At 49.7% G+C, this 24,115-nt stretch overlaps 1 protein-coding gene across 1 annotated transcript; it reads right to left on the reverse strand.

The window, feature by feature from the left end:
* Positions 1 to 23,331, reverse strand: LOC142473106 (keratin, type I cytoskeletal 19-like). The gene is made up of 8 exons (XM_075580264.1): positions 22,837 to 23,331; positions 14,071 to 14,153; positions 10,952 to 11,108; positions 7,941 to 8,105; positions 6,118 to 6,243; positions 5,013 to 5,233; positions 4,475 to 4,497; positions 1 to 3,414 (listed from the first exon to the last, which is right to left on the reverse strand). The coding sequence occupies exons 1-8, from the start codon at positions 23,230 to 23,232 to the stop codon at positions 3,323 to 3,325; spliced, it is 1,263 nt and encodes a 420-aa protein (XP_075436379.1). The 5' UTR covers positions 23,233 to 23,331; the 3' UTR covers positions 1 to 3,322.
* Positions 23,332 to 24,115: the final 784 nt, after the last annotated feature.

The following is a 24,115-nucleotide window of genomic DNA, read 5'->3' on the forward strand; positions in this document are numbered from 1 at the left end:
TAGAATAGTTGCATTTATTATGTAAGGTAGTGATAACATGAAATAATATGGTAGGAAATCACAGAAATATATTAACATATTCACATCAATACATTAGAAGCGTTCGTAGGTACAAACTTTACAGGTGACAGCGCCCCAGAGAATCCCCTTCTGTAAAGAAGAGACGTCTAAACACCTAAAACGAATGGGCGGGGGAGGGGGGGGGGGGGGGGCGGGGGTGGTGATTTCAAGCAAATTTTTATGTTCTGTACCCCTCCTGAAAATGAACATGCAACATGAAGCAGTATTTTACTTAGAGAACATGGATCCCCCGAAAGATTATGCAAGTCCCCCTTATGACTCAGTAACTATGTCTGCCCATAATTCCTCTAGCCCCCTCCATGCACCAGCAGAAAAACACAGCGTGTGAATGAGAACCAGTCTGTCTGCCCATCTCCTATGTGCTCGGAAAACCTTATTCCATCGTAGGCTTTCTTTCGGGTTTCGGTCGTGACCTTTCCAGTATGTCTATCCCAAAGCCTATTCCATGAGTCTTCCATGAAGGATCACCTCCCCGTAGCCTGCCAACCTCTTTCTCTGAAAGGTTGCTATCCTATCCCTGTCTCCCTTCTCTCCGCCGGGCTGTACATTATTACATCTTTCCAGGGAAGTCTCGCGAGGCCCGTCATGAGCCGTCTCAGTCGCCCTTCTTTGTACAATCCCGTTTATTTACGTCCTTCCGGAGATTTGGTCTCCAGAACTACACACGGGACTCTTGGTGACGTCTCACCAGTGATCTATAAAGTGGTAGCTACACCCCTCACTTTCAGCTACTAATACTTCTGCCTATACACCCTAACATCCCTCTGCTAATACCTCTCCCTATACACCCTAACACCCCTCTGCTAATACCTCTCCCTATACACCCTAACACCCCTCTGCTAATACCTCTCCCTATACACCCTAACATCCCTCTGCTAATACCTCTCCCTATACACCCTAACACCCCGCTCCTAATACCTCTCCCTATACACCCTAACATCCTGCTTCTAATACCTCTCCCTATACACCCTAACACCCCGCTGCTAATACCTCTCCCTATACACTTTCACATCCTGCTGCTAATACCTCTCCCTATACACCCTAACACCCCGCTGCTAATACCTCTCCCTATACACTTTCACATCCTGCTGCTTATACCTCTCCCTATACACCCCAACATCCCGCTGCTAATACCTCTCCCTACACACTTCCGCAACCTGCTTCTAATACCTCTCCCTATACACCCTAACATCCTGCTGCTAATACCTCTCCCTATACACTTCCGCAACCTGCTTCTAATACTTCTCCCTATACACCCTAACACCCCGCTGCTAATACCTCTCCCTATACACCCTAACATCCTGCTGCTTATACCTCTCCCTATACACCCCAACATCCCGCTGCTAATACCTCTCCCTACACACTTCCGCAACCTGCTTCTAATACTTCTCCCTATACACCCTAACATCCTGCTGCTAATACCTCTCCCTATACACTTCCGCAACCTGCTTCTAATACTTCTCCCTATACACCCTAACATCCTGCTGCTTATACCTCTCCCTATACACCCCAACATCCCGCTGCTAATACCTCTCCCTACACACTTCCGCAACCTGCTTCTAATACTTCTCCCTATACACCCTAACATCCTGCTGCTTATACCTCTCCCTATACACCCCAACATCCCGCTGCTAATACCTCTCCCTACACACTTCCGCAACCTGCTTCTAATACTTCTCCCTATACACCCTAACATCCTGCTGCTAATACCTCTCCTTATACACCCTAACACCCCACTGCTAATACTTCTCCCTATACACCCTAACATCCTGCTGCTAATACCTCTCCTTATACACCCTAACACCCCGCTGCTAATACCTCTCCCCATACACTTTCACATTTTGCTGCTAATACCTCTCCCTATACACCCTAACACCCCGCTGCTAATACCTCTCACTATACACCCTAACACCCTACTGCTAATACCTCTCCCTATACACCCTAACATCCCGCTGCTAATACTTCTCCCTATACATCCTAACATCCTGATGGCTTCCCCCGTTACATCCACTACTGTTGGTAAGGAGTCCCCTGTTGGTTCTTACTTTAGGCAGACAGTGGGCACTTAAAAAAACTAACATGGCAGACCTGACTGGGGTTTATCTTAAGGGTACTTCAACATGTCTCCAAGGAAAATGAGATTTTTACGGATCTGGCCGTGCTTATAGACAACAGATGTGTGCAACGTAGCATGTTCATTTTCAAGAAGGTACAAGTCCACGATTCATGAAAATCTGCTTCAAATGTGAGTCCCCACTTGCTCCTCAGCTTAGCTCTAAACAGCCAAGGGCTCAACTCGGCCTGGTGTTCACATCCCCAAGCTCACCGCGCTTCTGAAGATAACAGATAATAATGTTTAAGACCCATCTCTTCTCGGGAGCGCAAGGCCAACGGATGTGCTCCACCAACCTTCTGTTGGCATCCTTTGGAAGAGTAATGGAATCCGTTCAATAAATATATGGTCCGTAAAAAAACATTAAAGCCTTTTACTTGCAGAACGGCGCTGAGTTTGGGGCATTCTCGTGGGTCGAAGCAGTGTCACCTCTTGAGTTATTTAAGTTATATGTTGTCCAGTGGGCAGGAACTGACCTAGAGTCAAGACAGAGAAGAACCAAACAGGGGCTTTACACGCCAAGAGCTAGACAAGCCAGAGGAGATATTCAGCCACAGAAAACATCATTGTAACAGTCAGTGCAAAACCTTTAAATCCTTCAGTGCCAAAGAGAAATAAAGGCGTTTAGGCTGGCACCGTCACCTAAGTATCTGGCACTACAAGAACCCCCAACCATAGCGGGTTTCCGGACAGCTCACAGTAGTTAAGAAGGTCTGGATGATTGCAGACAGAGTGCACCTCAGATTTCACATTTACAGGGTCTTTATTTCCAAACGCTATTACATGGAGGACGGACTGCTATGGTTGGGGTGTCTTCCTGCCGTGCCACATACCGACATGTAGCCCTCCGGTGCTGACACGGCTGCTTTCAAGGCTTACGGAAGCAATTCCAAAGAGAGAAGGATAATCGTGTTGCCCTTCTGCTGTAATAACTGCACTAACTTACGCTCCCCTTAATAAATATGAAGAAAGACAAGGGTGAAGGTAGAAGCCCGTTCACACTTGTCCAGCTGTACAGTGTTGATAAATATTGGCACATGTCAACAGGGCATGTATCGCCTGCTCGCTCTGCAAAGCGCGCAACTTCAGTTTTCCACTTCGAATTCCCGAGTTTCCGAGTCTTCTTCATCACAACTTCCGGTGGATCTCAGAGACCTTGGAGAAGACCACTCTCCCGTCAACCACGTCTTGGACTATTGTCTTCACTTTCCGACCGGTCTCTGCAAGAACAGAAATAGAAAGCCACGGTGAGATTCAGCTCCACCAGAAATTGCGGAGGAACATTGGCCAACCCTGGACTTCTGTGTCATAGAACAAGGGGTGGTTCTCAACTCTAGCCCTCAAGAACCATCCAGCAGGTCAAGTTCTAAGGATATCCCGGCTTCAACATGGACATCCATAAAACTTGACCTGTTGCGGCTTCTTGCGGGCTGTAGATGGGACCCACTGTCATAGGCTACAGAGTGGGAAATCTCTGGGACGTAGAATATATATAAACACAATTATGTAAAGCTTGTTGCAGCCTCCAGAATATCACACCGTGTGAAACACTTCCGGCATGGTGTATTTGGGTGTAAGTAGGCATATAAAGTGGTCGTACCTATCTTCTTCGTCACAGGTTTCATTTATTTCTGCAGAACCAAAAATCTCACCCCTTGGTGTCTGCTGTTAAAAGCTGAAGGAGGTATATATACAGTATATATATATATATATCATCTATTTTAATCTATGAATGGGTTGGTTCTTATCCACCTTCTCATCCACAAAGTATGGAGGGCAGAATTGTAAAAATTCCACTTGCGTTATGCCAGATATATTTCCTGGGTTCATACAAAGGATTAAACACATAGTGTCACAGAGTGGAAAAAAAATGGAGTCCAGTTTTTCCATCCATACGTCTGGAGCAATGTTTGGACAGAACTGGCGCCCGTCATGGGGCTTTGAGGTGGCCCTCGGTCTCTCAGCTGCAACTAGTATGAAATTAGCAGGAGCAAAGTCCAATTTTCCCCCCACTCACACTCACTTGTAAGTTAAGGTCATGTAAATATATATGGTACAGATGCTATACGTGCTGGCCAAATGTGGAGATGTGATCATTTCCAAGTTTGTTAATGTATCTAAAATACATTTATAAAACAAGCGCCTGTTTTGGGAGAACTGGTTAAAGACGTCTGGAGCTTATGAGGAACCTGTATCCGTTGTCTAGAGGGTATGTCTCCCAAATGTTATTTTACCGGCAGATTATTTTGAAATATGTAAAATAAGAAATTAATAAATTACCTTGTGTCTGAGCGGCTGTTCCACTGCAGGGGAAAGATGATATTAAAACATTAGTACGCAACTTATATGTATTTATGTTATTGATATTAACCAACGCAGCTACATATGTTACAAAGAAGAGAGAACTAGTGACAACCTAAAATTGGCTTCTGATTTCTTTATAGAGAAGTTTCCAACATATATAAATAACACAATCTAATTGCTAACGTCTCCTTGTTTACCCCTACAAACAACGCACATTTCAGGGCATCACTAAACGCAAATATTGTGACAAGTGAATGCGTCCTGCTGCGCCAATATAAAAAAACAGTGTTGTCTTTTTCTTCACGGGGGGTGGGGTGGTTTTGAAGGACGCTAAGGAGGCGGAGTTAGCGGTGCAGTTTGGATGTTGGAATGTGCGAGATATGCGTCCAAATTGCCGTCAACGTTTTCTTGGCGTGAAAAAAAAAAACCAAGTACATGCCAACAAGTCTCCATGCATTCCTGTGTATGTACCCGCTGCGAGAAGGGGTTAATAATGATCAGATAACAGCTGTACCTGGTGTTATCTCCATCCATCAGCCGACGGTAAGTTGCGATCTCGTTCTCCAGGCGGCTCTTGATGTCCAGGAGGAGTTTGTACTCGTTGCTTTGCCGTTCGTTATCGTTTCTGACTTGTCTCAGCTCAGCCTCCAGCCGGCAGATCATGTTCTGGATGTTCTGGAGCTGCTGAGTAGAGCTGGCCCGGGTCTCCTCTAAGGTGTTCTCCAGACCGTATTTCTGGGGGAAAAAAATGGCCCAGGACGATATCAGTTATTGCCCACAAGGACTCTAGGGCTGCGGACCCGAAAGTTATCAAGCAACTGCAAGGGATGGGAATGACCAGAGGTTCGAAGAGGTGACGTCTCATGGTCTCAGAGACACAAACCTGCTTTACGTAACCATGTCTAGCTAGAACTTACAGGAGAAGGCCTTCCCTTTTAAGTGAATGGCTCAGTAAGGTGTTACCTCTCGTAGACAACAATGGGACGTTTGGGAGTGATCCATCTGACTAGTGCACCAGTTTGGCAGACTTTAATAAGTAGTGTGCTACGTGTCCACCTGAGTGGGGCCAACTTGAAGTCCGGCAGACACACTGGATGGGGAATAAAGTCTCAGAAAACTCATTCTAGACCCAGGCGACTGCAACAAAGGACGATGGAATTTCGAGGAGTCTACTGGAGACCAAGCACGACGTGGTCATCCTCTTATGGTGGGAGAAGCAACAGTGCACCACCAAAAAGCTCTTACCTGTGAGGGATATACATTGTCTGCTCCCCTTATGACTCAAAGTCATTGTATTAAAGCAGCAACCCCCTCCCCCCCTACCAGGCCCCCTATTTATTACATAGCATGGAAACCAGGGCTGCCCCCTCAGTTCCCGAGATACGGTGGAGATACCACCGACACTTCCCGATATTGACATTTTCTGCAGCACGTGAACCAACGGGCAGCCATCACAGAAGACATTGCGGCTTCCTATTAGTGACGCGGGTGATGTCCACCGCCATTTTGTTTCCCCCCCCCCAGGACCCGCCACACATAACGTTAACGATAAGTATCTCAGGAACTGGTGAGTCCCTGGAGCGGGCGGGAACGGATGTGGAATTCCTTCTCGGACTCACCCTGCTCAGCTCCCCCTGCACCTCAATCTCCAGTGTTTGCAGCGTGCGTTTCAGCTCCTTGACCTGGTCCCTGTTGCTCTGCAGGGCTTCAGTGTTGGTGCTCACCTCCTCCTGCACGGTCGTGGACTACAAGAGAGTGTCAATGTTACACGCTATCGTTTTCCCGGGACCAAGGTGAGGACATGTTACTGCCCCCGGGGGCTTGGTGATGAGTCACCTTCTAAGGCCTCACCTGGCCGTACGTTCATTAAAACAAAAGAGTCCTTTAGGGTTACATATCTCCGGGACCATAGAGATTTGTGGGGTTGTCGTTGGCTGTTTTAGCCGTAGTTGTCAGCAAGCATTTTAGGGGGGGTGCGTGAAGGGTGGGGAGGGGGCGGGGGGTGAAGGGCGGGGGGGGGGGCGGGGGGTGAAGGGCGGGGAGGGGGCGGGGGGTGAAGGGCGGGGAGGGGGCGGGGGGTGAAGGGCGGGGAGGGGGCGGGGGGTGAAGGGCAGGGGGTGGGGGGTGAAGGGCAGGGGGTGGGGGTGAAGGGCAGGGGGTGAAGGGTAGGGGGTGAAGGGCAGGAGTAGGTGGTAGGGGGTGAAGGGCGGGGGTTGGGGGTGAAGGGCGGGGGGTGAAGGGCAGGGGTAGGGGGTGGGGGGTGAAGAGCAGGGGTGAAGGGCAGGGGTAGGGGGTGGGGGGTGAAGGGCAGGGGTGGGGGTGAAGGGCAGGGGTGGGGGTGAAGGGTAGGGGTGAAGGGCAGGGGTAGGAGGAGTGAAGAGCAGGGGTAGGGGGTGAAGAGCAAGGGTAGGGGGGTGAAGGGCAGGGGTAGGGGGGTGAAGGGCAGGGGTAGGGGGGTGAAGGGCAGGGGTAGGGGGCGTGAAGGGCAGGGGTAGGGGGGTGAAGGGTAGGGGGTGAAGGGCAGGGGTAGGGGGGTGAAGGGCAGGGGTAGGAGGGGTGAAGGGCAGGGGGGGTGAAGGGCAGGGGTAGGGGGTGGGGTGAAGGGCATGGGGGGGTGAAGGGCAGGGGTAGGGAGGGGTAAAGGGCAGGGGTAGGGGGGGTGAAGGGCAGGGGTAGAGGGGTGAAGGGCAGGGGTGGGGGGGTGAAGGGCAGGGGTGGGGGGTGAAGGGCAGTGGGGGTGAAGGGCAGGGGTAGGGGGTGGGGTGAAGGGCAGGGGTAGGGGTAGGGGGTGGGGTGAAGGGCAGGGGTAGGGGGTGGGGTGAAGGGCAGGGGTAGGGGGTGAAGGGCAGGGCTGTGGGGTGAAGGGCAGGGGTAGGGGGGTGAAGGGCAGGGGTAGGGGGGTGAAGGGCAGGGGAGGGGGGGTAAAGGTCAGGGGTAGGGGGGGGGTGAAGGGCCGGGGTAGGGCTGAAAGTGAGGCACAAATTTTTGGCAGGAGTAAAATGTCCCTCTTCACACGTACACACACACACACACACACACACACACACACACACACACACACACAACGGGAGTGAGAGCAGATCCGAGGAGGCTACTTGGCCCCCCAGCGGCCGGGGGAGGTAGCGGCGGGGAGGTAATGGAGTTCCGGGGAGGTAAGCGAGCGCCGGGGAGGTAAGGGAGCGCCGGGGAGGTAGAGCCGGGGAGCTAAGGGAGCGCAATGGAGGTAAGGGAGCGCCATGGAGGTAAGGGAGCGCCGGGGAGGTAAGGGAGCGTTGGAGCCATCTCATTGGCCTGAGGTGGAGTGACGGGCCAAAGGTCCAATGCGATTGCCCCTAGGCACAGGGAGACACAGGACAAACAGACACGCATACAACAGTTTGAGAAATATATATATAGATAAAGATATATATATATAGTCACTATGTTTAGAATCTGCTGTTACCTGTTGGCTGTACCGCTCTGCAATTTCCTTGCGGTTCTTGTCGATGATCGCTTCGTACTTCTTCCGCATATCCGCGATAATCCCGGGCAGATCCGGGGCGGGCGCCGCGTCGAGCTCCACGCTGACCGACGAACCTCGCTGTCGACTTTGCGCCATCTTCATGTCCTGCGTTATTAAAGCCAGCGGGGTTACGCGGAGAAGACGCGGCGTCCCCCCTTTTACGGCGTTGCAATTATAGGCGGCGCCGGACGTTGCAGCGAAGGGGAGGCGCTGCCCCAAAGAGCTGACACTCTACGTGCCAACAGGATTACGGATACAGAGGTGGCAGCCGCCATTGCGCCTGTTACCGTAAAGCGATGCTGAAGCGTTTATCGCCGCCAGTTTAATCGCGGGCGCCGGCCGCGACACGAGCGTTATGCGCTTAACGCAGGAGATGTCGACCGCGTTATTTCACGCGTTTTCCGTGTCATGGAGGGGAGAGGGTAAAACCGTTAGCTACACCTGTGCGCTAGTGTGTTATTGTGTACATCTGTATACAACCGTGCGCTAGTACATCACACCCGTAGGCGTATAACAAAAATAATCAAACATATCGTCAGTAAATCAGCTGCTATTTCTTTGTCCTAGGTTTGTACCCCTAAGCCTTTTTTTTAATAAATGACCCCCTCACTTTCCTGCCCCTTCTCGTGGGAGCCCCCCTGAGAAATGTAGCCTGCTGTCTAGGAGAACATTTGCAGCCTGAAGTGCAAAGCCGTGTGGCTATTGCAGAGACAGCTGTTTGTACCGTCTTGGTCTCTCCCTGCCTGGACTGCCTCTTGGGTTTGCAAATGTGACACTGGGTGAAGGACGAGACGTTAAGGTCACGCTGGATAAATACCCCCCCCCCCCCGGGGGTACCGTATAATTTGTTACCAAACATACTCTTGCCCATCCAGTAAAAGGCACAGTATGGAAAACCTGCCAAGAATGTAACATGTCCATTAAACAGAGAGCCCCTACATGTAAAAGACACAGGTATATAAGGAATGGCTATAGGGGTTTACGTTTTGTACAGCTGTAGATTAATTAACCCTTACAACCACTCCACACATCTCTCCCTAGTACCCCTATATAAATAGGGTGAGAAGCTGATAACACCCAATTAATACCGCGTTTTCTCTTCAAGGCGAGTACGGGGTTAGCTGCGCACAAACAGCTTCTCGCCACGTTCAGTAGGCGGGCGTTCGACAGGCCGGCGCCCATCGGAGAAAGCTACCGAGACACACAGGGCTCCCTGGCCGAGAGTCGCCGAAGCGCGTTTCGCATCGCCAACACCTGCCGTTCAATTTTAATGGTAGCCGTCGCCGATCCAGGCGCGAGGGTGGGGGCTCTAGTTGCGCTATTATAGGGTGCGTCTGGCGCGGGGAGGGAATTTGCGGAGCGAGTAGGGAGGAGTTAGGGGGCGGGGTTACATTGACATATCGCAGCCAGCTCTGCGTATTCGGAAGTGGGCGACCTGCGTTACTTTTCTGCGTTGGTTTTCTCCGGCACCTTACATCGGGCGCGCGTTTCTGTGCGGTGTGTGCCTAATTCTACAAACAAAGGCACGCGGCAGGAAACAGAGCTTTTCTTGCGCAGATGCGTCAGCGCAGACCACTCCCTTGAGACCGCAGAGGTGCTAAATTCCAGTCCTCAAGCCCCCCCCCCCCCACCCCCAACAGGTCAGTTTTTCAGGTTATCACTGCTTCAGCACAGATGGCTCAATCAGTCCCTGCTTCAGCACAGGTGGCTCAATCAGTCCCTTCGTCTGCTCTGGTGGCTCAATCAGTCCCTGCTTCAGCACAGGTGGTTCAATCGCCTCTGATTGAGCCACCTGTGCTGAAGCTGGGGTGTCCTGAAAACCTGACCTGTAGGGGGGGGCTTGAGTTAAACATCTCTGCTATAGATGTACTTGATGCGTAGACGCTCACCATTCCCCTTGATAAGCAGCTGTAGACTAACCAGCCCCCCTGCACTGCAGGTCTCACGCAGCTCATATCTAGTGCCCCTAAACCTTAACCCCTTAGGCCAGTGTTTCCCAGCTCCTGTCCTCCGGGAACCCCCCACAACAGGTCAGGTCTTAAGGATATCCCAGCTCCAGCGCAGGTGGGCTCAATCAGAGGCTCAGCCACTTTGAATGAGCCACCTGTGCTGGAGCAGGGGACATCCTTAAGACCTGCCCTGTTGGGGGGTTCCCCGAGGACTGGTGTTGGGAAACACTGGCCTAAGGCACTGCATAGAAGTCGCACATCGCTTGCTGTTGGTTGTGTTATTACTCTGGTCCCTCTTTTCTCTGTGCGGTGGGGGACATACATAAGACACAGTATAACATTGGGCGTGTAGGACCTGCTGAAAGTGGCTATGCCTTGCTACTGTATGGCTGCAGGCTCGAGATGTTTTGGCCGAAGGACTGAACACATACAGTGGTAATGTACTAAATAATGTGTCCCATTGGTTATGCATTGGGGCTTATCTGTTTACTGTTGATAATTTGAGGTGCTCCAGTTGACACACACAAATATATTTGCATGTCATTTCCCAGAATCCCTTGCTGCAGTGGAAGTGCTGTGTGCTGGGTGATAATGTTGAAGGGCGGGGTTGCCTGCCTGCCTTAGACATGCAGATGAGCATACATTTATATATATTTCACTCACGGGCAACGCCGGGTCTCTCAGCTAGTATATCTATATATATAATACTGTGGGTCTGGGTGTTGAGCTCGCTAAGATTGTGTAGTGGATATAAGTGGGATCTGTTATGTACAAGGTCATTCCAAGGTCAATAGAACAAACTCAGCAGGTGAGGACCACTTGCCCTAATCGGAACATAGGACCACTGGTTGTAAACCACTATTTAAATATTGTGTAGCGCCATCCAACATTGTGACCTGGTGTTGCTCTTTCAAGCTTTGTAGACACACTCACGACATAGTCACATACGCAGTTAGACGTGGACAAGAATAGGGATCTATTAGTAATAATGAGAGGTTCTACCTCCTCGTGGCTCTTTCTCATGTAGATTAGCTGCTTCCTCATGCCCTCGATCTCCATCTCCAGATCTGTCCTCACGATGGTCAGGTCGTCCATCACTTTACGGAGTCCCTCCAGGTCCTTCTCCAGCACGGCCCGGATGGCTTTCTCTGTGTCATACCTTCATCCGTCAAAAAAAAAAAAAAGAAGAAGAAGAAGAAGAAAGAGTCAACGATTTGTCGAAAACAGCGCTGCAAAGAGCTACCGATGACCTCTTGGTCCAAGGAGTCCTGGAACTTCTGCGAACCTCCCCGTGATACCGGCGCGGCAAGGAGAGCAGAGAGGAAGGACAGTGACAGTGAGGAGGAGCATATGGCCAGGGCAGGGGTGCGCAACCCCAGACCTCAAGCCCCCTACCCCACCCCCGCTGCCCCCCAACAAGTCAAATTTCCAGGATATCCCTGTTTCAGCACAGGGGGCTCAATCCGCTCCTGCTTCACCACAGGTGGCTCAATCAGAGGCTCAGTGGAAGACTCGCCTGTGCTGAAGCGGGGATATCCTGAAACACTGACCTGTTGTTAGATTGAGGACCGGAATTAAGTCCTCTCCGAACCGTCCCCCTCCCCTACAGGAAAGTGCATAAGTTCTGGCCTGGGTGCTACATTTGAAGTCAGCGTGTAACATTCCTGTGTAGGAGTTTGGGCAGAAGCTGCATCTGCTGATAAAACAAAGTGTGGGACTTCCTTTCAATCTAGTAACATTTCCAAGTGTGGTTCATTCCCTGGCGTGTGTGCTGCTTTAGAGACAGTGCAGATCCCCACAAGACACACACATACACACACACACTACTGACAGGTACAACAATCAACACAACTATGGAGTTTGCTTATATAGTTATATCACACTGTTGTTCCTTTGGTATTTATGTGTCTGCACCCAATACAAATGGGAGCTACTGCATGTGGGTGTAAGTGCGATGTATCGATAATTTACTGAGCCGCCCTGTAGGGTCAGCACCGGTTGTGAAAAACAAGTTTTAACACACTTGTAGCAAATCTCTTCGGAGATTAACAAGAGCTCTGACCTGTTGCTATTTAAAGCATGGACAACGAGAGAAACAAAGGAAACAGCAGCTGGATGAACGCACCACAACACCCGACCAGCACCCTCTCTATCCACATTTAAAACCCACCTTAAAACACACCTGCTTAAGAAGCATACGAGTATCTCCGTGGCTGATACTATACACCTCATACATAAAGCTTGGCCCCCTGCAGACGCACTGACCAGAACTCCCTCCTACTGTCTCTGTACGTTCTTCCTACCAATTAGACTGTAAGCTCTTCGGAGCAGGGACTCCTTTTCCTAAATGTTACTTTTATGTCAGAAGCGCTTATTCCCATGACCTGTTATTTGTATTATTTGTTATTTATATGATCACCACATGTATTACTGCTGTGACGCGCTATGTACATTAGTGGCGCTATATAAATAAAGACATACAATACATACAAACATACACGTGTATTACTGCTGTGACGCGCTGTTTACATTAATGGCGCTATATAAATAAAGACATACATACATACACGTGTATTACTGCTGTGACGCGCTATGTACATTAGTGGCGCTATATAAATAAAGACATACAATACATACATACACACACGTGTATTACTGCTGTGAAGCGCTGTGTACATTAGTGGCGCTATATAAATAAAGACATACATACATACACACACGTGTATTACTGCTGTGACGCGCTGTGTACATTAATGGCGCTATATAAATAAAGACATACAATACATACATACACACATGTGTATTACTGCTGTGACGCGCTGTGTACATTAGTGGCGCTATGTAAATAAAGACATACATACATACACGTGTATTACTGCGGTGACGCGCTATGTACATTAGTGGCGCTATGTAAATAAAGACATACATACATACACACACGTGTATTACTGCTGTGACGCGCTGTGTACATTAATGGCGCTATATAAATAAAGACATACAATACATACATACACACACGTGTATTACTGCTGTGACGCGCTGTGTACATTAGTGGCGCTATGTAAATAAAGACATACATACATACACACACGTGTATTACTGCTGTGACGCGCTGTGTACATTAATGGCGCTATATAAATAAAGACATACATACATACATGTGTATTACTGCTGTGACGCGCTGTGTACATTAATGGCGCTATATAAATAAAGACATACAATACATACACGTGTATTACTGCTGTGACGCGCTATGTACATTAATGGCGCTATATAAATAAAGATATACATACATACATACACACACGTGTATTACTGCTGTGACGTGCTGTGTACATTAATGGCGCTATATAAATAAAGACATACATACACACACGTGTATTACTGCTGTGACGCGCTGTGTACATTAATGGCGCTATATAAATAAAGACATACATACACACACGTGTATTACTGCTGTGACGCGCAGTGTACATTAATGGCTCTATATAAATAAAGACATACATACATACACGTGTATTACTGCTGTGACGCGCTGTGTACATTAATGGCGCTATATAAATAAAGACATACATACACACACGTGTATTACTGCTGTGACGTGCTGTGTACATTAATGGCGCTATATAAATAAAGACATACATACATACACGTGTATTACTGCTGTGACGCGCTGTGTACATTAATGGCGCTATATAAATAAAGACATACACACACGTGTATTACTGCTGTGACGCGCTGTGTACATTAATGGCGCTATATAAATAAAGACATACACACACGTGTATTACTGCTGTGACGCGCTGTGTATATTAATGGCGCTATATAAAGATATACATACATACACGTGTATTACTGCTGTGACACGCTGTGTACATTAATGGCGCTATATAAATAAAGACATACATACATAGTCTGAAGTGCCTCGCTGCTTACTAATAATACCTTCAGCGCCAAGGTCTCTGACACTGGAAAGTATCCTAAATTCATATAAATTCCAACGTGACTCATTGTGGAGCTTGCCAAATAGGCCCAAAGGCCAGCAGTAGGGAAGCTGCGTTGTTTGGCTAGCCCAGGCAGATTATTAACGATGCAATAAAAAGATTAGTAGCTTGGCATACTTGCGCTTGAAGTCGTCAGCGGCCAGCTTGGCGTTCTCCATCTGCAACGTCAACTTGGCGCCGTTCATATGTCCATTGGCAAGCTGTGAACGTGACATGAGTGGTGAGGTTAGCCTGGTTCACAACTCGCCTGCTGGAGGTCTCGGGGGGGGGGGGGGAGGGGGGAGTATTAATACGTACGGGCAGTGTATTCCTGTTCCCGTTTGTTAAACCAGTCTGTACCATTTTCCACGTGTGCTATTAACTACAACTGAATCCCTTGCTCTCTAAATACGGTATATGTGAGACAATGCCATTGTCACCAGCATTTAATCGGAAGCGACAAGATGTCACAAAACGCGTCGGGGGTCTCCTTCGCCCCCACCACGTGTGTCTAGACAGAAGAACGTTTTGAAGTTTTGGCTTCGTATCTACATTCTGCCTTTTCTACATTGTGTAGGTGGTTTTTTTTTTTTGGGGGGGGGGGAGGAGGAGGTGTTGGGGGTTGGAGGAGGGGGAATGAGCGGGTATGTCAGTGTAGTAGTATCATGTCTGTGTGTTCCGTTAGTGAAGTTCTAATTTGTGGAGTTTAGCCAGTTTCGGGTTTTTTTGGGAACCCGACGCCCCGGAACCTCGGAATACCTCCCCAAATGTAGACAACAGCGTCACGCAAAATGTGGCATACACAGGTATTGTCCAGGTTCGGGATATCGGGTGCCGCAACTCCAAAGTCGCTCATCTCACAGCATTTTGGAGCAGCTGACGGTCAGTTAGTGCAGCTGGCGCGCTAGTTTCCCCTTAGTGATGGTAATATCGAGGCGTTTCCCAACTTTCAATGAAAATCCCTCATGTCTTTCAAGGAACACTTGGTAAAAGCCCATTCACACTCTTTATTTCAATCCTTTTCTTGGCGACTCTTCCTCTCCTCTATCCCTGCAGCAAAAGGGACCTTCTGTTCGTCTTAAGCCCGCACAACACCTTCTTCTCGCTGCCTACAACACCTTTCTCTCAACAGCGCCGAAAAATGCATTTTGCTGCAGGGGAAGGCCTTTGTGTTTTCTTTTGCGATACGCCGTCTCCTGTTAAGGCGTGGGCTTCCGATGTTAATCTCTCGGCGGTGACTCGCGCAGATAAGTGCGCTAATCCATCTTTATCATCGCGCCCGAGTGATAAACGGTTGGCGCCCGGGCAGGGCTGGTTTTCCGAACGGTGCAAACAAAAGCATCTATTCAAATGAAGACGACCCGCCCATTCTGCACCGTCCAGTCTGGCTTAAACCCAATCGGTGACTCACGGCTTGTGTTTGCTGCTGCAGCATAGGCACGGTTCAGGTTCGACTACATCTCGCGGACTGGATTCCTAGGAGGAGAGATCTAAAAAAAAAACAACTCGTCTTGAAGATTGGCCTCGTGAAAGTGTAGGGGAAATCATTTATTGCGGAGGAGATCCCGTCAAAGTCTGGAGGAGCAAATAATTTCTTGGAGAGGGGATCCCCAAAAAAGTAACACGATTTCTTGTAGCGTGGGGATCCCCCTAAAAGTCTATGGGAACATCCATTTAGAGGGGTTGCCATGGACCTCCAAGGGAGACAAATTATTTCTTGTAGAGGGGCGATCTTATAAGAGGACCTTGCATACAGTGAGACTTCCAGGGCTCCCTTCCAGTAGCCGGTTTCCTGGCCATTGCTACCCTGGCCAGTAGAACACGCTCAGCACGTTCGAGCCGGGCATGTGTGACCTTTTCTCCAAAACAAACGTCTCTAATCCACCGCATATTGTTGGCAGTCTAGACGCCTGCAGGAATCTCTTGCCGTGTGCACGCCGGGGTTCCCCATCACCTCCCGTGCAGCCAGACACCCACAGGCCTCGTATTTATATCCTTGTTGTTCTATGTTAGTCGGCCGTGAAGCCCGCTGTTTTCCTGGCCCCGTACATGTGTTACCGACCGTGCAAGGCGCGCTTCTGCCGTCCCGCAGAATAATGCCTGTCATCCAACGCCGTGTTATTAACTCGGAGACGGTGGGGCAAGCTGTGAGGGTTGGATGTGTTGGTCTTTGAAGTGTAAACAAGTCGCTCGCTCTCTCGGACTCTGCAAACGGCATTAACAGCTAGAGGGGCAGGAAGTAATTGAGCACCATGTACAGTGCTGCACAGACTGACAGTGCTGTTGGATATTGCAGTGGGTATCTAGGTCAGTGTCCTCATTGATCTTCATACGCTTGACGAATGAACCCCGCTAATACACGGAGAAGCCCCGACACGCCACCTCTTACACCTAACTACTTGGTGGATTCCACTAAACCAAGAGTAATGTCAGCCGGCATCTGGGGAGTCGTGTGAGGTTCCGGAAGCTCTCCCGAGCTGTGCAAGCCGCACCTAAAGACGTGGCCTGTCCCACCGACCATTATCCCATCACACATTGTAGTACCACTCTCTGTGACAAGCCCTGCAATGTACGGGATATTCTGAGTGCCATAGGGACCCAGCGTTCGGCCTTATCGTACACGAAGACGTTTTACACGGGGTCCAGTAAAGTTATCTCCAAGATGCATATGGTTTTCAGATGGGTAACAGCGACCCCGTCTGTTCCACCTCCTGCCGCAATGCAGTATATACCGGCTTTAGCCGGGAATAGTAACCGCCGTGCGTTAGAAGGGACGGAATCTGCTGACCCTTCTCTCTCTCTCTCCGAGCCTCGGCGTTGCTATGCCGTAGGGGGTAGCCCGTTCCAGCGCATTAAAGCCAAGCTATGATAGACGAAAAACCCGCGCGCAGCTCGTTAAAGCGTAAACGATGACTAATCTTCTTTCTTGGCCTTTTAAAAAAAATAAATATACAAGCAGGATAATTACAAGGCACGGCCAACGGATGCGGTAATAGAGGTGAGAATGCCGAAGGTTTAACAGCATTCCATAAAAGGCTGGCGCATACCTTCCTTTCATATGGGAAGCTCGTTCGGATATTCCGTGGCCTACTCATTACCTAATTAGGCGCTGCTCGGTATTCTTGCAACGGGCGTCTGGTTCAGTTGCAGGAATGTCTCCCTGCAGCAGTATTAGGGATCAACGAAAAGGCAGCGCTCACCTAAGCATTTCTCATGCAGCCCAGGTCTAAACCACGGGGGGGTTGGGCAAACGTCAGTCCTCAAGGGCCACCGACAGGTCGGGTATTAAGGATACCCCTGCTTCAGCACGGATGGCTCAATCAGCCCCTTCCAGCACAGGTGGCTCAATCAGTCTTTGCGTCAGCACAGATGACTCAATCAATGGCTCGGCCACCTGTGCTGAAGCAGGGACATCCTGATCCACCTGCCCTGTCGGTGGCCCCTTCAGGACGGGAGTTGGCGTGCCCTGTTTGTAAATGGTATATACAGTACTTTACAAAATTCGCCGGCCAAGTTGAACCTGACGTGAACCCCCGCCATGTTTTGTCGTTTGTTAGCGCAGAACGAAGTGACGGCGTATAATCCGGGGGAAAAAAAACGGACCAGCGTTAGCGCGATTCCTGGAGCAGGTCAGCCGTATGGATTCTTTTTCACAGTACGGGGTAAAAAGCCGTAGTTAAAAAATATATATATTAAAAACCCACCGCTCCCAATTCTGTTCTAATGTGAATTGTATCAATCAGGTTTGTCACAAATGACGCAAGTGTGTCAAACTTCATTCCTGACCGCACACTATGCGTCACGTGAAAAGCCCCTTAATGACCTCCGTGCGACACGCAGGACGCGCAGGTACAGAAGGATTGTACTACTTTCTCACATTAAAACGTTGACGCGCGGAAAAAATGTGATCTTGGTACATAGTGAGACCCCCCCCGGGCTCCGGGCAGTGGCAGGTTGGGTTGTAATCCTGTCACTCCCTGAAACCTTATCTTGCACATTTTCGCGGTTTGTACACCCTAAGGGCGCTGTCTTGTCATAACCAATATACAGTTCGCGTGGTTGCAAGTAGCGTGAGGGAGAGCACGTTCTCTCGCCTCTTTTTGGGGAACTTTCTCCTGTTAGAATTCTCTCCAGTTCTCCAACAGTAATCACAGAGAAGGTTCGCCAGGCGGCTTCTCCCCCCCCCCCCCCCAAAAAAAAACTGGACCCAGTGGTGAAACGTGTGACACTCGAGATGCACACACACACACTTCTTGCCTCTGTCCGCTCCATGCTGTTTCCTCCTCTCCTTTGCCCCAGGCTCCTGATTGGGTCCATTGCCCAGCAGCCAATCAGGATGGGGAAGCTTCCCAGCCTCCTAGCAACAGCCCTGCTCTCTCCCTGCTCGGGGAAATCTCGCAGCCTTCCCCCCCCCCCCTCCATCCCCAAGCCGGTCAGGTCACTATGTCCAGAGAGGTAATACCGGTATACACAGACATGTCCAGTATTACCTCTCATTTGTTACTGGACAGCGTCCAAATACAGGACAGTCCGGTTCAATACTGGACACCTGGCACCCCTAACAGAGCCTTATTTATTGATGTCTCCCAGCTGAACGAATCGGTGCAGAACTAGTCCCAACAGCACCCTACAAGCGATAGCAGTTTCAGGTGTGCAATGGGGCGTAGGCCATTGTACAAACATAAACTAAACATAACACAAATATACACTATTAAAATAAACATTACAAGATAGAACAATTGGTCCAGAACCACTTGAGTGCCAATGTGGCTCTACATAAGAGGACCCCACAGGGGTAAGGTGCGGGCGTTAACCTATTGCTTTCCCCTAAGGTTTAGTAACGCACTTGGTGGGCCCGTGAGCCTTGGCATGCCAGCTGGCCACCTGGGCTACTAGGGTTTTAATATGTTAAAGTTCAACGTTTATGTAATGTACTTTTATCACCTGTCCCAAATGGGCCGGTATATACATAGGCCTGGGGATGGGGATACAAATGGGCTATATTTCTTGGTGGCGCCCCTGTTTAGTCAACTGTGTGTGAGGAGGCCAATGTATGCTCATAGGCACAAGCCACGTTAACATTGTCACTGATATATCCCAGTGGTAAAAAGATCATTATCACTACTTGTACAGCTGATGAAACACAACAGTGTTACGCCCTTTACCCTTCAGTGAATCTTGGCGTTTATCTTACATGGGTCAGGTTAACTTGAAGTCTTCTGCCCGTTGCCCAATGTAGAGCCAGAAGCTAAAAAAAGGTGTCATTCATTAGCAGGAGTAGTCCCAGAATCCTTTGCTCTCACTGTGTAGCCAAGCAGGTTCGACAAACTACACATGACTGTGAGAGTTGTGTACAGTGAATGAGATCTGTGTGTGTCCCATTGTTACACACCACACAGTATCATCGCCGTCTCAGGTTTGTTACCTGGAGCAGAAATCATTGTCTGTTTCTTTATTTATTTTAAATGAAAAACAAGAGGGTATGGTCCATGCGGATTCTTTTGCCGCGAGTGTTTCTGCACTCTTCACAAACGAAATGCTACCTCCGTCTTCAGCACTTTTTAGACACAAAGGACCGAAGCAGTTCCCGAGAGCTTCTATTTCAGCCCTCCCATGGGAGAAACCCACACAACAGACTTCTATCATGATAGGGATCTTCTGTGTGGGGCCAGGTTCAAGGAACCCGGGAGAAGTGTAGGCTTACTGAAGGTTCGGCACAGGTTTTGGAGACCTTACAAGCCTCCCAAGCAGAGGTGGTAGGGGGCTAGGGGCTAATACCGTAGGTGAATTCAAACATACTTGGGGTAGCCGTAAGGCTAAATCCCCAATATGGAAAAAAGGATCAAATAGGAGCCGAGGTTTTGCAGCAGAAAGGAAAATGGGCGTACGGGGGGTGGGCCAAGTGTACAAATTGTTTTCTACGTGTCTTTAGATGCACTTTTACCCCATCACGTAAAAGCGTCAGGAAACAAAAGGCTGGTGTATTGTACGGTGTGTGTGTCTTCCACCGATTGACAAGGTCCTCCTCATGGTACAGAACAAGGAGCACGTCTCATACTGCGGTGACAGTCATGGCCATCTGCTCAAGGAAGCCACCAGTGCTCCAGGAATGTCTTCGAGAAAGCTTCTGAATATAATTGCAGCTCTCAAACCCTTGCCTGTCCCTAATTAGAGCAGCACCAATTTGCTCAGAGTACCCCCTTTTTGATATGACCAGGGTTGGGGCGAGGTGGGACTTCTTGAAGGATGCTGGTTAAAGGGCTATACTTACAGCTAGCCAAGATAAACAGAACATCGGCAGACAGTGCTGCTTATCGACGTAGGAAAACTTGACTCCCGAGTGCGTCCTCTAGTCTCAAGGAGGTCCCCTCGGCAAGTTACCCGACAAAAACATCTCGTCCGGGTAATATGCCTGCTATTTACTATTGACATTACAATATGGGAATAAATAACATTAAAAAAAATACATTTGGTGGGGTCAAACGGATGCGAGGAGACATTTTGAAATCAGGAAGTCGGACCATGTGCCAAAAGATGAGGTGATGCTTCTTGAAGGAGGGATCGCGGCCAGCATTTGTCACCTCACGTTACCTTATGACGAGCTGTGGGTACCGCCAATGCACAGCTCAGCTGGATATGTTTGGTAGACCTCATATGACACACAAGTCTTCAGGCATTCATACCTGGTGGTAGACCAGGTTATACACACAACTGGATGTTTAGGAAGGGTATCCATTGTCAAGTCTACGGAGGTTGGTTTTTCTTAAGGAGGGAATTTGTAAGACAAAAAACCCCCCCATTCTTCGCCAAGTCTATACCGGCAAAGGAAGTATGTTTCCTTGGACGAATCCAATGGGTGAAAACATAGTCTGGTCCTGTCCAAACCCAATTAGTGTCTCTGTCAGTTTTAATTGGCAGACGTGTCCTTAAATGCCCCTGTTTCTCTTGGGGATGGGGGAAATGATGCATTATTTCTATTTTTCGTGCAATCAGGATGGAAGGCGTCTTTGGATACAGCTGTGAGATGCTGCAGTATCATTAATAAGGCATTTAAGTGGCCCGGTCACTATCAGGTCATAGGTCAAGGTCACGGTGTCGTTGCCCTGGCTGTACACCTTTCAGGTATTGTCTTATTCGGGGGGGCTCGGTGGTATATAAGTACTGTCACTTGGTCACTTCCAGGACAATACGTTACTATTGGACAATGGACAGAGAATGACAAAGTGTTGCTAACTAACAAGACACTGGGACTAGTTCGGGCAGTTTTCAAACCAAAAAATATCTCCTTTGACTTCCATGGCCTGAGCAGCTGTGTGGAGCAGGGGTGTGGCCAACTCTAGCCCTCAAGGGCCACCAACAGGTCAGGTATCCAGGATACCCCAGCTTCAGCACAAGTGGCTCAATCAGTGGCTGATTGAGCCACCTGTGCTGAAGCATGGACAAATTGAGCCACCTGTGCTGTAGCATGAACTAATTGAGCCCCCTGTGCTGAAGCGAGGACTGATTGGGCCTCCTGTGTGGAAGCAGGGTACCGGTTGAGCCACCTGTGCTCTAACACAGGAGCGGCCAACTCCAGTTAGCAGAAGGCCCCTACGTTGGCGGGTCCCCATAGGGTGATCAGCGAAGGCTGTTCACGGTGTCATGCAGTGAGCCGTCCCAGTGATTGGCATTTCCATCAGCCAAATAGCCGTATCCGTGTGACATGAACTAATGGCAACCCAAGCGCCTCATTGTCTGGCGCTAATAACCCTGCCGGAGCTTTCACTCGCTAATTGACGCACAACCCCCCAAGTCCCGCCACCCGTGTCATCAGCCGACGATGATTCAAATATCGCCCTGGCGTGTACCTGTGGCACAGAGGGGATGAAATAACCTGCTGATAATCCCCCTTAATGGGCCCTGCCTCTATTTCTTCACCAAACATTGTTCCGGAAAGACTTGATTGAGCGATAATTGCCATGTGATTCAACCAATCCAGGGAGGAAAGCAGCAGCTCCGATGTGTGTGTTTTTTTTTAACCTTTTCTTTTTGATGTCTGTGCATTTTTTCCCCCCCCCGGCTGATCGCTAGCCGGGGAAATGTTAGCATTGTTATTCCTGCCAGCTGAAAGCAGCGTTCTTTTTCACTACGCCTGTCCTGTTGTTTGGAACTGGTCCCGATGTGGTTTCACTTGACCCTGCTATAATGTTACCTGCGGTAGCCCTGTCCTTGGCGGGGAGAGGGGTAATAGCACTGCGGTTAACACCCTTCTTTTGCAGAGGGACCGGCAGGGGGGGCACACTGCAGGGGTAAAGGGTGAGGACGCTTCCTAAGTACCCACTGTTTTGGCGAAGGGTTTTTGGGTACAAGCACATTGACCATACTCCCCACTGATGTATACTCCATCCCACATTGAGCAGCCACTAGGTGTCAACATTGCCCCCCTTAGTGCCCCTAGAGCTGGGGTGGGCAACTCTAGTCCCCAAAGGCCACCAACAGGCGAGGTTTGAAGGATATCCCTGCTTCAGCGCAGGTGGCTCAGTCATAATGACTGCTCCGCTGATTGAGCCACCTGCGCTGAAGCAGGGATATCCTTAAAACCTGACCTGTTGGCTGGCCCTTGAGAACTGGAGTTGGCCTACCCCTGCCCTAGAGTGTAAGCTCTCCGGATCAGAGCTCTTATTACCTCTCTGTAGCGGTTTGCGCTCGCCTGTCCGTATTTGTACGCCCTTCTGTTTGTGCCCCTTGCTGTACCGCGCTACTTTATGCGTTGGCACTTTACAAATAAACTCAGGTACCAACCATTAAACTTGTAAGCACTTTGGGGAAGGGCTTTGCTGTGCCCGAGTTACTTGTCTACACAGTGTCCGAACTTGACCAAGTCGTTGGTACCCTTCACGGCGACCCAACCACGCCACCACTTACCTGTGCTTGCAGATCCACGATGACCTTCTCGTACCCCTTGTAGTCGCGCTTTTTCTCGGGGGCCCTACTCTTGTGCCACTCCTGGATCTTGTCCTCCAGCTGAGCGTTGGTCTCCTCCAGGGAGCGCACCTTCTCCAGGTAGGAGGCCAGGCGGTCGTTCAGGTTCTGCATGGTCCCCTTCTCGTCGTTGGTCAACAGGCTCTCCCCGCTGTCTCTGACAAAGTCGTAGCCGCCCGCCCCGGAGGAGGACAGCACTTTGGCCGGACCCAACGAGCTCCAGCTTCCATTGCTCCCGCTGTGTGAACTGGAAGTGCTGTAGGACCTCCGGGTCTGGTTTAGACCTCCCATGTAGGAGTTGGATGAAGAAGACAGGAAGTTGCCGGAGTGGAAACTCATGGTCACGTCTGCTGCGGGGAAAAAGAAAAACCTGACACGAGCTTCAGCTGACAGCGCAAGCGGCACTGTTTGTATCTCTGCAACTTTGCTAAGACTTCTTTATGTCTTCGAGAGTGGGAGTTCCCAAGCCAGGCAAACAGGATTGTGTCACCTCATTATGCATATTCCGATTGCTCAATCCGGCACCTCCGTGTTATTATTTTGAATAACAACTGTCTCTCTCTCTCTCCTGTTTTTTTTTTTTAACCCTTCTGCTTATTATACCTGCAAGGTGTGTCTAAGGAGGCGGCTGCTCTGCGAAAAACCTCATTGTAATCCGGTGGAAGGATGTTTTTCTTCTTCTTCTTCTTCTTCACGTTCCATGCCAAGGTCGAATTTCTGGTGTCAAGGTCATTCGACTCCGGGGCGTAATGATACCTGGTGCCGGGGGGGGGGGGGGGGGTTAGGGGTGGGGGGGGGAGAGGGGTGTTTCTCTGTCGCATTAACCCTTTCGCTGCCGTTTTCAGAGTCATGGCTTAAAGCAGTCGGGGGGCGCACATGACCCGTGACGCCGAGTCATTGGGAGATGGGGGGCGCAAACGCTGCGGCTCCCGGACAGGGGGGGGGGGCGCAACTCAAGAAGTTTGCGGGCCCCCTGGCTTAAAAGGGGCAAAGTTATGTAGTGGACAAAAAAAACAACCCCCCTGTGCATATACAGATTTAACAAGACTGCGATGGTCAAGGCCCCCTATGATTAACTTTTTTTGGGGGGGGGGGGCGGCTCACATGCCCCCCCACACCCCCTCTCCGCCCTGCGCAGCACGATCACGGCAGGCGCTGTACCTCTGGCTACATTTGTATATTGATTATACAACTGAGCAGTTGAATTATCTTCCTTGCAACG

The sequence above is a fragment of the Ascaphus truei genome, chromosome 23 (assembly GCF_040206685.1).
Source record: "Ascaphus truei isolate aAscTru1 chromosome 23, aAscTru1.hap1, whole genome shotgun sequence".
In the NCBI taxonomy this organism is placed as follows: Eukaryota; Metazoa; Chordata; class Amphibia; order Anura; family Ascaphidae; genus Ascaphus; species Ascaphus truei.